This window comes from Emiliania huxleyi (genome assembly GCF_000372725.1).
Source record: "Emiliania huxleyi CCMP1516 unplaced genomic scaffold EMIHUscaffold_24, whole genome shotgun sequence".
Lineage (NCBI taxonomy): Eukaryota > Haptophyta > Isochrysidales > Noelaerhabdaceae > Emiliania > Emiliania huxleyi.
The window spans coordinates 93,007-104,920 of NW_005200250.1; the positions used below are offsets into that span (position 1 = coordinate 93,007).

At 65.0% G+C, this 11,914-nt stretch overlaps 6 protein-coding genes across 6 annotated transcripts in view; 3 read left to right on the forward strand and 3 right to left on the reverse strand.

The window, feature by feature from the left end:
- Positions 1-1,001, forward strand: part of EMIHUDRAFT_100431 (hypothetical protein) — a gene marked incomplete at both ends in the record, with an annotated part of 2,227 nt that extends 1,226 nt beyond the window's left edge. Inside the window, one exon of the mRNA XM_005778716.1 lies at positions 13-1,001. Coding sequence (XP_005778773.1) covers positions 13-1,001 — 989 coding nt within the window. The remainder of the gene's footprint in view (positions 1-12) is intronic.
- A 1,023-nt stretch (positions 1,002-2,024) lies between these two features.
- On the reverse strand, positions 2,025-3,845 carry EMIHUDRAFT_100432 (hypothetical protein; the record flags this gene model as incomplete). The annotated part of the gene is made up of 1 exon (XM_005778717.1): positions 2,025-3,845. One exon carries the CDS (start codon positions 3,843-3,845, stop codon positions 2,025-2,027), a length of 1,821 nt encoding a protein of 606 aa, XP_005778774.1.
- Positions 3,846-4,644: 799 nt separating this feature from the next.
- EMIHUDRAFT_205341 (hypothetical protein) lies at positions 4,645-5,353 on the reverse strand (the record flags this gene model as incomplete). The annotated part of the gene is made up of 3 exons (XM_005778718.1): positions 4,645-4,665; positions 4,905-4,927; positions 5,083-5,353. The coding sequence occupies 3 exons, from the start codon at positions 5,351-5,353 to the stop codon at positions 4,645-4,647; spliced, it is 315 nt and encodes a 104-aa protein (XP_005778775.1).
- A 1,594-nt stretch (positions 5,354-6,947) lies between these two features.
- Positions 6,948-8,068, forward strand: EMIHUDRAFT_64535 (hypothetical protein; the record flags this gene model as incomplete). Its single annotated transcript, XM_005778719.1, has 3 exons — positions 6,948-7,192; positions 7,299-7,476; positions 7,547-8,068. Coding segments are annotated over 3 exons (945 nt in total), but the record flags the coding sequence as incomplete, so codon positions are not given.
- Positions 8,069-9,770: 1,702 nt separating this feature from the next.
- On the forward strand, positions 9,771-10,559 carry EMIHUDRAFT_421336 (hypothetical protein). The gene is made up of 2 exons (XM_005778720.1): positions 9,771-9,988; positions 10,060-10,559. The coding sequence occupies exons 1-2, from the start codon at positions 9,833-9,835 to the stop codon at positions 10,255-10,257; spliced, it is 354 nt and encodes a 117-aa protein (XP_005778777.1). The 5' UTR covers positions 9,771-9,832; the 3' UTR covers positions 10,258-10,559.
- Positions 10,560-11,017: 458 nt separating this feature from the next.
- Positions 11,018-11,914, reverse strand: part of EMIHUDRAFT_64552 (hypothetical protein) — a gene marked incomplete at both ends in the record, with an annotated part of 1,633 nt that continues 736 nt past the window's right edge. Inside the window, 3 exons of the mRNA XM_005778721.1 lie at positions 11,018-11,294; positions 11,410-11,534; positions 11,668-11,848. Of these exons, the coding sequence (XP_005778778.1) occupies positions 11,018-11,294; positions 11,410-11,534; positions 11,668-11,848 (583 nt within the window). The remainder of the gene's footprint in view (positions 11,295-11,409; positions 11,535-11,667; positions 11,849-11,914) is intronic.

The window sequence follows — 11,914 nt, forward strand, 5'->3', positions numbered from 1 at the left end:
CACGAGGGGCAGCTAGAGGAGCTGCGCGCCAGTTCGGGCGGATCGAAGAGGCGGCGCAAAAGGCCGACGGCGAGCACAAGTCCGTCGCCAGCGAGCGAGACGCACAGATCGAGCAGCTGAAGAAAGAGCTTGGCGATGCGCAGAAGCAGCACAGCGATGACAAGGACCAGATGCAGCGCCAGAATCAGCAGCAGCTGCTCAACCTGCAAGGCCAGCTCAACGAGGCGGGGCGCGCCAAGAAGCAAGAGGCGGACGAGGCGGCCCAGACACGTCAGAAGCTCGAGGCACAACTCGCCGCGCTTCGTGAGGAGTCTGACAAGAAGCTCAGCGCTGAGCAGAGCCAAGCCCGCGAGCTGCAAGGAGAGCTGGAGGCGGCCAAGGCCGAGCTTGGCGAGGCTGGCGAGCGTGCCACTGCGGCCGAGGCGCGGGTGGCGGAACTCGAGCACCAGCTCCAGCTCGGGTCCAGGGCCGCGCAGCCGACGCCGCAGCACGCCGCAGCGCGCCCGCCAGGCGGCGCCGCAACGCCCAAGAGCCGTTCGCTCAGCTACCGTCCCGGCCGTGGGCCCCGTGCGCCAGCCGTCCGGTACGGTAGCTCAACCGGCTCAAACCCGATGATCACCCCCGCCTCGAGCGTCTCGCCCGAACCACCCAAGACGCTGCCCGAGCGCACGCCACGCGCCGAGGAGGGGGGCGGCGGCAAGCCCCCGCAGCTGGACTCCGAGCCGTCGGCGCGAAAGGTGCCGGAGCAGCCACGCCGCTCGGTGGGGCAGCAGAAGCGCAAGGAGGGGCCGCCGTCGTCGCCGACGAAGGAGTCTACACCGCCGGCTCAATCGCAGTTCGTTGCGAAGCCGGAGGGGGCGGCGCAAGGCCCACCTCGGCGCTCGGCTGGAGGATCGACGAAGCTTCGCCGCACCGCCCTCAGCCGCCGCACGCAGCCGGGGACGAAGGCGCAGCCGGCAAAGGGGCGCGACGTCTTCGACCTCGACGTCTTCGATGACTGATCGGATGGCGTGCGCGCGCGGCTACGGCGAACACGGCCACCGAGCGCAACAGGGGCGACGATGACGCCAGAGCCGCCACGCGTTCAAAGCCGCCGTCGCTGCTTTCGTCATGCGCATGTCGGTCCGAGATGTGATGTGGAGCGACGCCTGGGAATGAGATGGGGGATGGGGGCGGGTGATGCGTGCTCGAGTAGCGGCGGCAGAGAACGATCTGCTTCAGGCTCAGTGGGTATTCGCCCGCCTTTTGCGCCGGACTCGGGGCCGTACGAGAGGGTCGCAGAAGACACCAAACAGCGCCGCCGGCAGGGACTCTGATCAGTGACTGTTGAACAGTCTGTAACTGTTGACGTTGGGGACCTGCTGGTGTAGCCTGGTGTGTCGTTGTCCTCTCTCTTGCGGACGCGTGTCTTCGCGGTTCGTGCACTCGCGCACGACCTCGCCGCCTTTTGTGCGCAATGAAATGATAGAGGCCATTGCAAAATCAGAGAGCAAGCCAGTCAGGGCGGCGTGGCTTGCTCAGCCATCATTCGCAAAAGATCTGTTCAGGACAGCCCTCAGCCCGGAGAGGGGGGGCAGGGCGGGGAAGGGGGAGAAATGCGCGCAAACGCCGGGGTGTGTTTGAGCCACAAGCTGCTCGGTCGTGGCGAGGAAACGACATGAGGAAAGAGGTAAAAAAGCGGGGTAGTCATCCTCTCTCTTGGGGAGGCACTTGGACTCTCTCCTCTCCCCCCACCGCTTGCTCAGACGCCTCCGACAGAGCACACGTCCTAAGCGCACGCACGACTGGGGCAAAGGGGGCACATGGACATGCACATGTGCATGTGTGAATTTACTGACATAGAAAAACACGATCACGAGGTGTTGTTGTGTGCGTTACTCTATGAGAGAGTAGCGGTTTAGGACTTAGGTTGGAGCAGCGGTGGGGAGGACGACCCGCTCAAAAACAAGAAAAGATCCAAATCAGTAAAAAGAATAAACGGACCACCCTTCAAGTGCTAAAGGATCGTGCAGCGCAAGTGCGCCTCACGGTGATCTCACCGCAAACCCTCTCCGTCGCTCCGACAGTGCAGCCTCCAGGACTCCCATCACCTCCTGCCGCTCTGCCTCCGACGCAAACGCCCGCTGCACGGCGGCAGATAGGTTCTGCGGGTCGATTACCCGCGGGTGCAGCGCAGACATCGCCCTGGCTCGGCCCTTTCGTTTCCGCACAACGCGGAGCACTGCTGCCGCCTGCTCGGCTGTAAAGTAGGCTCGCCCTGCAGCCTGTGAGAGCAGTCCCGGGCCCTCACGCGCCGGGCCCTCAAGTGATAGCTGCTGCTCGGCCGAGAGCGCCCTCATCAGGTCGTCGAACCTGGCCTCAGCCATAGGCGGCGACAGATGACGCCCGCGGTCTAGCGGCTTGCTCCTCAGCTCGACTGTGTGCTCAAGCTTGAGGGTGCCCTGCTCGGGGAGGTGGGGGTACTGCCATTCGGCCGGGTCCGCGCGCGCGTCGTCGAGGCTCGCCGATCGCCACGATTCAAGGGGTGACGTGAGCTGGCGCTCCCAGAGTCGCAGCGCCGTGGCACGGCCGGCCGGTGAGGAGAGGTCGAGCGCCGCCTCAAAGGTGAGCTCGTCCTGCGGCGTGGTCGAGCTACAAGCCGCTCGCAGGGAGCCCGCAGCAGGGAGTGACGCCACTCCGAGTGCAAAAGGTGTGCCGTCGAGTTTGCTCCAGTGGCAGCAGACATCACCCGCAATGACGCGCTGCTCGGCCAGCTCGGCAAGCAGCCTGTCACCCGCATTGGAAAGGTCGAGGTCTAGCGCCGCCTCGAGCCCGCGTCTCCATGACACGTACTCGAACTCCACAAGCCCACTCTTTGGGAGCTCTCCGCTCGACTCCCCGCTGTCGGGGACGACGAGCGGCGCGCCGTTGTGCCGCACGTGCATCCACGTCTCGCCTGGCTCGTTGGACATGGCGTGCAGCGTCTCAAGCAGAAAGGCATCCCAAGGGTCCGCGCAGTCGAGCTTGTAGCTGCCGTCGGGGTCGGTCGGCGAGAAGCGGCAAGCAGCACCGCGCTTGTACGATGCGCCCTCGTGCACATCAGTGAGGCCGGCCGACTCGATGCGCCGATTGCTGCGAAGCGCGTCCACGATGGCGGAGATGCCCTCGAGGTTGAACTTGGTTCCGTCCAGTCCCATTGGGTTGTGGGAGAGCTCGCACGAGGTGAGCGTCGAGCTCCTTCGGAGCCCGTCTGCCAGTGCAGTAGCACCCAAGCGGCCGATGCGGTTGTGCGAGATGTCGAGGTGCGTGAGCGCCGCGATCCCGGGGATGGCCTCTCCGAGCGCCACCGCGCCCTGGTCACCGATGCTGTTCCAGCTCAGATTGATTCGTCGGAGAGCGCTCCTCGGCAGAGCGTGGGCGACGGAGGAGCCACCTGCTCCTCTCAGCGAGTTCCATCCCAGATCCAAGTCGAGCAGGTGGGCATTGGACGCGATCATTTCGCCCAGCGCAAGGCCCGAGGCCTCGCCGAGCGTGTTGTAAGATACGTCGAGCCGCGTGAGAGAGGCCGCGGCGGGGCCAGAGAGAGCGTCAGTGAGCGGCACGGCGGCTCGATCGTCGAGCGCGTTGCCCTTGAGCACTAGTTCGCGCAACGAAGGCACGCCAGGGAGCGCACTCGCGAGCGATCGCATGCCGTGAAAGCCTATCTGGTTGTCGGCCAAGTTGAGCGAGGTCAGGGTGGTGTTGGACAGCCCCACGAAGGCGGCACACCCCTCGTCGCCAAACGCATTGTCTCCGAGGTTGAGCGAGCGAATATGCTCATTCACGGCGAGCGCTGCAGCCAGAGCTTTCGCCCCCTTGACCCCCATCCCTGCGTGGCGTAGATTTATGTGTTCGCACCGGAGCTTCGCCACAAGCATTGCGCAGGGCACAGCTTCGAGCGCGGCGCAGCGCGAAAAGTACTCCCTGCGGCCGGTTGTGGCCGCACACTCGCGCTGCTCACCCTCCGCTGCGTCCGATTCGGCGTCGCTCCACTCGTCGGAGTCTGACATGTCCTGAAACGGCGCGGCCCGGGCAGCGGTTCCCGGTGTGAATTGCGTTCATAGGACGTATTTTCTTCTCACAACAAGGCTGTGAAGGTCGCACCTCAACCTCTCGTACAGTTGTAGACCAGCGCACAGCGCCATACGAGGTATTTCCTTCTCAATAACAAGGCGTGAAATAAATGGACACCGTCTACGGTCTACGCTCCCCGGCTGTGGATGTGAGATACCAACTGCTCTCCAAGTGCTCCAAGTGCTCCGTCGTGCGTCGAGACCGTCGTTCGTGCGGCCTGAGTTGACCGGAACGGCAACTGGGGACCGTTCTGACTACGAGATTGTGTACCTTTGGGCCTGTGTTATATATAGATAGATAGAGTGCAGGTGCGCGCCAGTCACCGAGAGGATGCTTTTACCTAATTTACTGCGTGCCTGCCCGTGTTTGTAGCCTGGCGTTTGTGCCCTCCCTAGTTTGTGCCCCCTTCGTGCCGCGTCCTACGACGGGAGTTCATTTTAAAAGAAAAAGCCTAATTGCCCGGGTTCCAACTTTATCCGGGTTATGGTATGGACGGTAGCGTCGCGGCCCAAAGGGGTGGGGGGGTATGGTCCTGACCGCCCAAGACTAGCCCTACCATACCCCCAAGCAGGTCTGCCAGCAGGCTGGGGGGTATGGTCTTAGGTTAGGTAGGAAGGTGAAGAATGTTGCGTGACTGTCTCTGTGCGATTTCGGGCCCGGGGTTGTGCGTTTATGTGAAGCAGTCAGGCTCGGACCTGAGCCACCGTACCATACCCCGCAAAAAGTCCCAACCCGAGACTTGGAGAGGGGTGATTCGATACCGGAGTCAGGTGTGAAAAGTGACAACGTGAGTCGTGACACACGACCGTCACCGTGACGCCATCGCTCACATAGCCTCACAGGATGGCCCGCGCAGCAGGTCGGTGGAGGGGGTGGTCGTTTCGTGGAGGGGGGAGACGCTTCTTTGAACGGGTAGCTTTCTCTCGGGTGGGCGAGGAATGTCGGGTCCTTCCTCCCCGCGCAAATCCATCAGCAGCAACTCGGCTGCACGTATGTTCGTCAGCGTGCCAACTTCACGTTCGGTGTTCTTTGCCACGTCGATAGCCTCGACGAGCTCGAGGAGCGCCGCCTCGAGCTCTTCTGGAGCCTGTTCCGTCTCATCGAACTTGCGTCCCACTTCCTTCATCTTTTCCGTGAGCTTCTCCTCCGCCGCCATCTGAGGCTTGCGCACCTCCTCCCATGCTCGCATCTTCTCCTCACGCATTGCCTTGGCTGCTTGCCACTCCACCATCTCCTCCGGTGTCAGGGCTCGCATCGGCATGCTCGCTGCGCAGAAAGCTGTGCGTCGAAAGCGGACGACGGCGAACACGGAAAGGCACAACCGGCCCACGACAGCGACGGGCAACCGGCCCACAATCGTGAAACGAAGGAAATTTATTTTTCAATGTATGTGGCTCTTACGTACATTCCCGGAGGAGGACTGCTGACAGGGTTTGCGATGAGGAGTGTTTTAATGTGATAAAAAATCATTCGACACAGGCGCGGATATGCAACGGTGGCATAAGGCGACTGATACACCGTCGCACGGACTGGCACGTGCGGGTACTTAACAACGAACGAAAAGAACTTCCCCGCCCCGGCCTTGTCAAGTGCCTGGGACCCTGTCGTGTGGGTGAACCCTGCCCAGCCCCCCTCCGTGTCGCGATGCGCTCCCCGCTCCCGTTCCCCTGTGTCCCTGATCGTCCTTACAAGATCCTGCTCGTGCAGGTGGGGACCCTGTCCTTCTCCCACCCCTCGTTTGGCCTGCCCGTTTTATTTATTTATGCTGTCGGTCGATCCAAGATCCTGCGGTTAATGACTGCACTCCAAGTGCGCCAAGTGCAGGTGGAGACCCGTCCTTCTCCCACCTCGTTCGGCGTGTCCGTTTTATTTAGTTAAGTGTCTGGCGGGCGGGGCGCCGCCACCGCGAACGCAAAAGAGTTTTGGGGCGTGTGCATGCAGAGAGAGAGATGCATGCCGTGTCCCGTGTGCACACATGCCGTCCGTGCTATGGAATGAACGGTTGGTCCATACGGAATAATGAATGATTGCGCGTTCTGCTCGTCGGTTTACCTCCGGATACCTCGGTCGATCTCGGTCATCTCGGTCCATCTCGTCCATCAAACCGCCGAATTCGAAAAGCAAGCGGCTGCAATGCCAATGGGCTGCGTTTGGCTGCCTCCGTCCGACGCAGCCTGTCGAATCGGATATCCCTAGTTGAATGGCGCTGCTCAAGCTACTGCTGATCCTCTCGATCAGCGTCACCACCGCCTCCAGCTCCACGATCGACGGCACGCGCCGGCGCGGCCTCGCCGAGCAGCTCGCGGAGGAGTGTGTTGCCGGCACGGCCGGCCTCATCGTGTCCCTTGTTCCGCTCCCGTGCCACTGCACCGCTGAGAATGCCGACGGGTCTGACGCCGTGCTTTGTCCTATGTGCGTCTCGACTCCCTGACAGCTCCTCCTCGACCCGCAAAACTGACTGCGCCCTTGTGAATCGCTAGGTGCGTCGCAAAGCACTGCCCAGGCGTGGACGCCGGCGTGCACTGCACCAGGAAAACAGGACCATCGCCCTCGCCACCCGCGTCGGCCTCACCCCTCTGCCGGCCCTTCTGCGCCCTCAAGACCGATCCGTGGGAGGAGAAGTGCTCATGGGGAGGCTGTGAGGGCTGCGCCGAGTGCTCCAGGGTGCAGCAGCAGCAGCTTCAGGCAAAGCTCGGCGCCCTGTCGGCGGCTCCTGTCCGCTACCTCAAGTCACTGAACGCCATCACTGCTGCAGAGGTGTCTGCCCCGCCCTGAACCGCCCCGCATCCCAGCCTTCCCAGCTGACAGCCCATTCCACCACCACGCAGCTGGATGAAACCACGCTGGAAGAGGTGATGCTCGACCCAAGCGTGCGCTCCATCGGTGCCGACTGCATTATCGAGCTTCCGACCGAGAACGACGCCGCGCCGAGCGCGATCCAAGAAGGGCCGACCTGGGGCATCGACCGAATCGACAGCCGCGTTGGCCTTGACAACCAGTACGACGATTCGGGCATCACGGGCTCCGGAGCGATTGTTTACGTGCTCGACACGGGGGTCCGCATCACGCATAGTGAATTTGGCGGCCGGGCCGAGCCTGGGTGGAGCTCGGGATGCAACGACAACGGCAACAGAGACGGCCGGTGGGGCAGCACCGCCGCTCCTAGTCCTTCACCTGCACCTCCCTTCTCGCCATATAGGATGCAGCGCGGGGTGGGTGCGGGACGGTGTCGTCACGGACGCAAACACCTGTCACTGGCACGGAACGCACTGCGCTTCGACCGTGGGCGGCATCGAGCTTGGCGTGGCCAAACAGGTGACCATCGTGACCGTACAGGTTCTCTCGTGCGCCGGCGCGGGCTCCACCTCTGGCGCTGACCCGCGTGTGGCATGATTCGATAGGGCGCGTGAAATTGATGTATGTAGGCTCGGGCTCCACCTCTGGCATCTTCGAGGGCATCGAGTGGGTGGTCGCGGACGTGCAGCGGCGCGAGGCGGAGCTAGACGCACACGTACCTGCCATCATCTCCATGTCGCTCGGCGGCGGCGGAGGCGGACGTTTCGACGAGGTCATCAACTGGGCATACGCGCAAGGAGTCGTGTCTGTCGTCGCCGCTGGCAACAATAACGCCGACGCATGCAACTATTCGCCCGCCTCCACACCGCTCGCCATCACAGTCGGCTCCACCACCCGGACCGACGAGCGCAGCTCCTTCTCAAACCACGGCTCGTGCGTCGACCTCTTCGCGCCAGGTTCGTCGGTTGACGGCGCCTGCACCACGAGCGACTCGTGCACGCGCGCCGCCTCTGGAACCTCGATGGCATGCCCGCACGTCGCGGGCGTGGCGAGTCAAGTTTGGGCGGCACACCCGTACTTCACACCCGCTGAGCTGGCGGCCGCCATCGACTGCCTCGCCACGGCGGACGTGATTGACGACATGCCCGCTGACACTGCCAACCGGCTCCTCTACAATGGGTTCGCGGCGGACACAAACGGCTGCCTCGTGGGCCCCCCCACGCCGCCCCCTGCACCACCCCAGCCGCCCCTCCCGCCCGCGTCGCCGCCGCCTCCGCCCAACGGGCCGCCGCCGCCCTCACCGCCGCCCTCACCGCCTCCGCCGCCCTCGCCGCCGCCGCCGCCGCCCTCGCCGCCGCCCTTTCCCTTCACTTGCGAGGGCGAGCACGTTGGGGAGCCAGGCTGCACAACTTACCAGCCGCGTCACTGCACCCGGTGCCCGACTGTCGTCGTTCAAGCCGGCGGGGCGACCTGGCGCACAATGTGCCACGAGCGAGCAAGCGGGGCGGGAGCCCAGCGCATCTCTGCCACTGCCGTGGGCTGCGAAGCCGAGTGCGCGTGCAAGTGCCGCGCCAACCTAGAGTGCGTGTCCTTCGATTGGAGGCACCAGAACGGTCAATGCCGCCTCTACCGCGCGGAGGTCAGCACGACGGGAGTGCCATGCAGCGTCCAGCAGCACTTTTGGTGGCTGCAGGATCGCCATCCAGCGCCGTCGCCGCCTGTGAACGCGACGTGGCCTCCCCCACCGACGCCCTCTCTGCCATCCGCTGCTCCCTCGCCGCCGCCCTCGCCCTCGCCTCCGCCGCCCTCGCCTCCGCCGCCTCCGCCGCCGTCGCCCTCACCTCCGCCGCCGCCGCTGCCGCCCCCGTCCGCTGCTCCGTCGCCGCCGCCCTCGCCCTCGCCTCCGCCGCCCTCTCCCTCGCCTCCGCCGCCGTCGCCCTCGCCTCCGCCACCTCCGCTGCCGCCGCCCCCGTCCGCTGCTCCGTCGCCGCCGCCCTCGCCCTCGCCTCCGCCGCCCTCGCCTCCGCCGCCTCCGCCGCCGTCGCCCTCGCCTCCGCCGCCGCCGCCGCTGCCCCCGTCCGGTGCTCCCTCGCCGCCGCCCTCGCCCTCGCCTCCGCCACCCTCGCCTCCGCCGCCTCCGCCGCCCTCGCCTCCGCCTCCGCCACCTCCGCTGCCGCCGCCCCCGTCCAGTGCTCCGTCGCCGCCGCCCTCGCCCTCGCCTGCGCCAACTCAGCCATCCACTTTCCCTCCCGCGTGCACACACACCGTGCGCACTGGCGCGTCAATTCGGGGATTTGTCGTCGGCACCGTCGTGTACGGCTCCGGAGGTGTCTGCGAGTGCGTGGCGGCCTGCAAGAACCACTCCGAGTGCGTGGCCATCGTGCACAATCGGGAGCAAGACCCGCCCAACTGCAGGCTCAAGAGCGTGGCGGACACCTACGAGCGAGGTGACAAGGACGTCCTGTTCCCGTCGCTCGCCCCGCCGCCGCCTACCTCTCCGTCCGCGCCGCCGCCGCCACAGCCTCCCCCTCCGCCGCCGGGAGCTGCAACTCCACTTCGGTTCGCGACGTGCGGTCGGGCAGGCCGTTGCTCAGAGTCCGCGCGCTGGGCAGTGCCGTCGGAGCTGCACGAGGTACGTTGCTGCTCCGAGACGAAGCTCGGCAGCACGTGGCGCCGCTGGGGAGGCTGCTCTGTCTGGTCCGAGTCGGACGGGGCCGAGATGGGCGGCTGCCACCACGAGAAGAATTTTACCGAGGCGGAGGCCATCTGCTCCGCCGCCGGCGCCCGGCTCTGCACAACGGAGGAGCTGGAGGGCAACTGCGCGAGGGGCACCGGCTGCGGGCACGACTCTGATTTGATCTGGTCAGGAAGCCTTTCAGCGTCACTCCCGCCGCCTGCAGCCCCGCTGTCCCCCCCCACCGGCTTGTACGAATGCGCCGGCGACATGTCGGCGAGCTGCGACGCCGCGACGCCCGTTCGGCCTTGCGCGGGTGGCAGCGCAGACGCCGAGCAGGTTGAGGCGGGAGGGGCGATCTGGCTCGTGGATGGGCACCGGCGCGGTTCGGGGGTGCCGGAGGAAGCACAGCTCGATGTTGTAAAGGCGAGTCCAGCCCCGCATGGCCGTAGGCGCACAGCAGCTTCCCATCTACCCCCCCCCCCCGGTGCATGCAGGTGGGGTGTGAGGCCGACTGCGTGTGCCTCTGCCTCGTGACGGAGAGCTGTTTCGCCTTTGACTACCGTGAGGCGAACAACGAGTGTCGCCGCTACAATGCGGCGGTACCGACAACCGACGTGCCCTGCGAAAAGGGACAGCACTACTGGCACCTGGTGGACGCGGAGCCGGCGGCCACGACAGACCTCCTCCCTTAGGAGATGACTGCGGTCGCAGCTTGCAAGGATCTTGACGACAGACGCAGCTGAAGGGCCCAGAGCGGCTGCTTGTGGTCGAGCTCGCGAAGAAAAAGTGCAAAACGACAAGGACGCGTGAGCGAAAGTAGAGGCACACCGCTCGTCGCGCCTGTCTGTGGTGGTGTGTACAAGTGTACTGTCGACTGTAGTGGCTCGTGTGACGTATGACGTACGGCTGTGTCGGAGTCGCTATCTGTGTTCTTGTACTCTGTGTTCGCGGGGGTGCCCTCAAGGAATGAAGGAATGAGTATCTCATTGCAAAGAGCCGTATCGCCCCCCCCCCCCCCCGTGGTTTCATGACGACTACATCATTGTATCATCATGAGATTTTGTGACGCGCAAACGGATCGGAGAAGGCGCGGGACCCGCCGGGGGGCGCCCGGGGGAGAGTGCCCCCGCCCAAGGAAACACGCAAAAAAGAGACGCGAGGCCACATACATGAGAACATGACCCGCGTGTGAGAGGGACGCGTGAGCTGCTGGGCGAGACCGCGAGCGAAGCGTCCGGCGGGCTCGGAGTGTTGTAAATAAATAAATAAAAACGGACACCTATCTACTGTGAGATGGGTAAAAAGGAACGGGTCCCCGGAGTGTTGTGCCTGTGAGCCCACCTTTTTCCCTAGCTTTTTGTTTAGGCCACGAGCTCAACAGCACAGGGGGCAGGGGGAGAGGTGCCACCTCGGCCACAAGGGGATGGGACGAGAGCTGGAGTCCGCTATCGTCTACTGGTAGGGGTCGCTCGCTATCCATGGATGTTGCAGCGCCTGCTGCGCCGTCGGCCGCTGGTCGGGGTCCACCTTGAGCAGCGACCCGACGAAGGAGAGGAAGAGCTTGTCGTCCGAGTGCAGCCGGTGCCGCAGCGAGGACGGCTTCGGCCGGAGCAGGCAGATGGCGCCGGAGGCGTCGCGCTCGTAGGGGGTGTCGCCGACGAAGAACTTGTGCGTGTGGCGACCGCGCTCAAGCATCCGCTGCGGGAAGGGGCCGAGGATGCCCACGATCCTACGGAAAGGGGGGGGGGGGGGCTTAAGGCTGACTCTGCGCGAAAAGGGGGCGTGCGCAGCCGCCCTCTCGGCAGCGCAGCGCGCGCGCGATCTGGGCGCGATCTCGGGCGCACCTCGCGAGCATGGTGGCGAGGGAGTCGTTTTGGAAGAGCACGTACCCCGTGTGCAGCTCCCCGAGGATGGCCCCGAGCGACCAGAGGTCGATCTTTTGGCCGTAGCCGAGCCCGAGCACCACCTGCTCTCGTGGGCAAGGGGGGGGGGGGGGGGGGCTATTAATCCCCCCCCGGAAGCAAAACGCGAAAACCCCAAAACCCCCCGGCCCCGGTAAGAGCCCCACTCCCCCTAAGAGGAAAGGGGATCCCCCCTGAAACAGGGGGGGCCCAAGTCCATCCCCTGCCGAAAGCACACCAAAGGGGGGGGGGGGGTCCCTTGCCCCCCAAGGGGTCCCCAGGTTTCCCCAGGGGCGGGGGGGCCACCCCCTTGACCCCCCACCGCGAGTAGGACTGGATCAGGATGTTCCCCCGCTTGAGGGCCCCATGGAAGAGGCCCAACCTAACCCCCCCCGATTTCGGGGCATTTCGGGGCATTTCGGGGGAATTGGAGGGGCCCCCCCGGGGG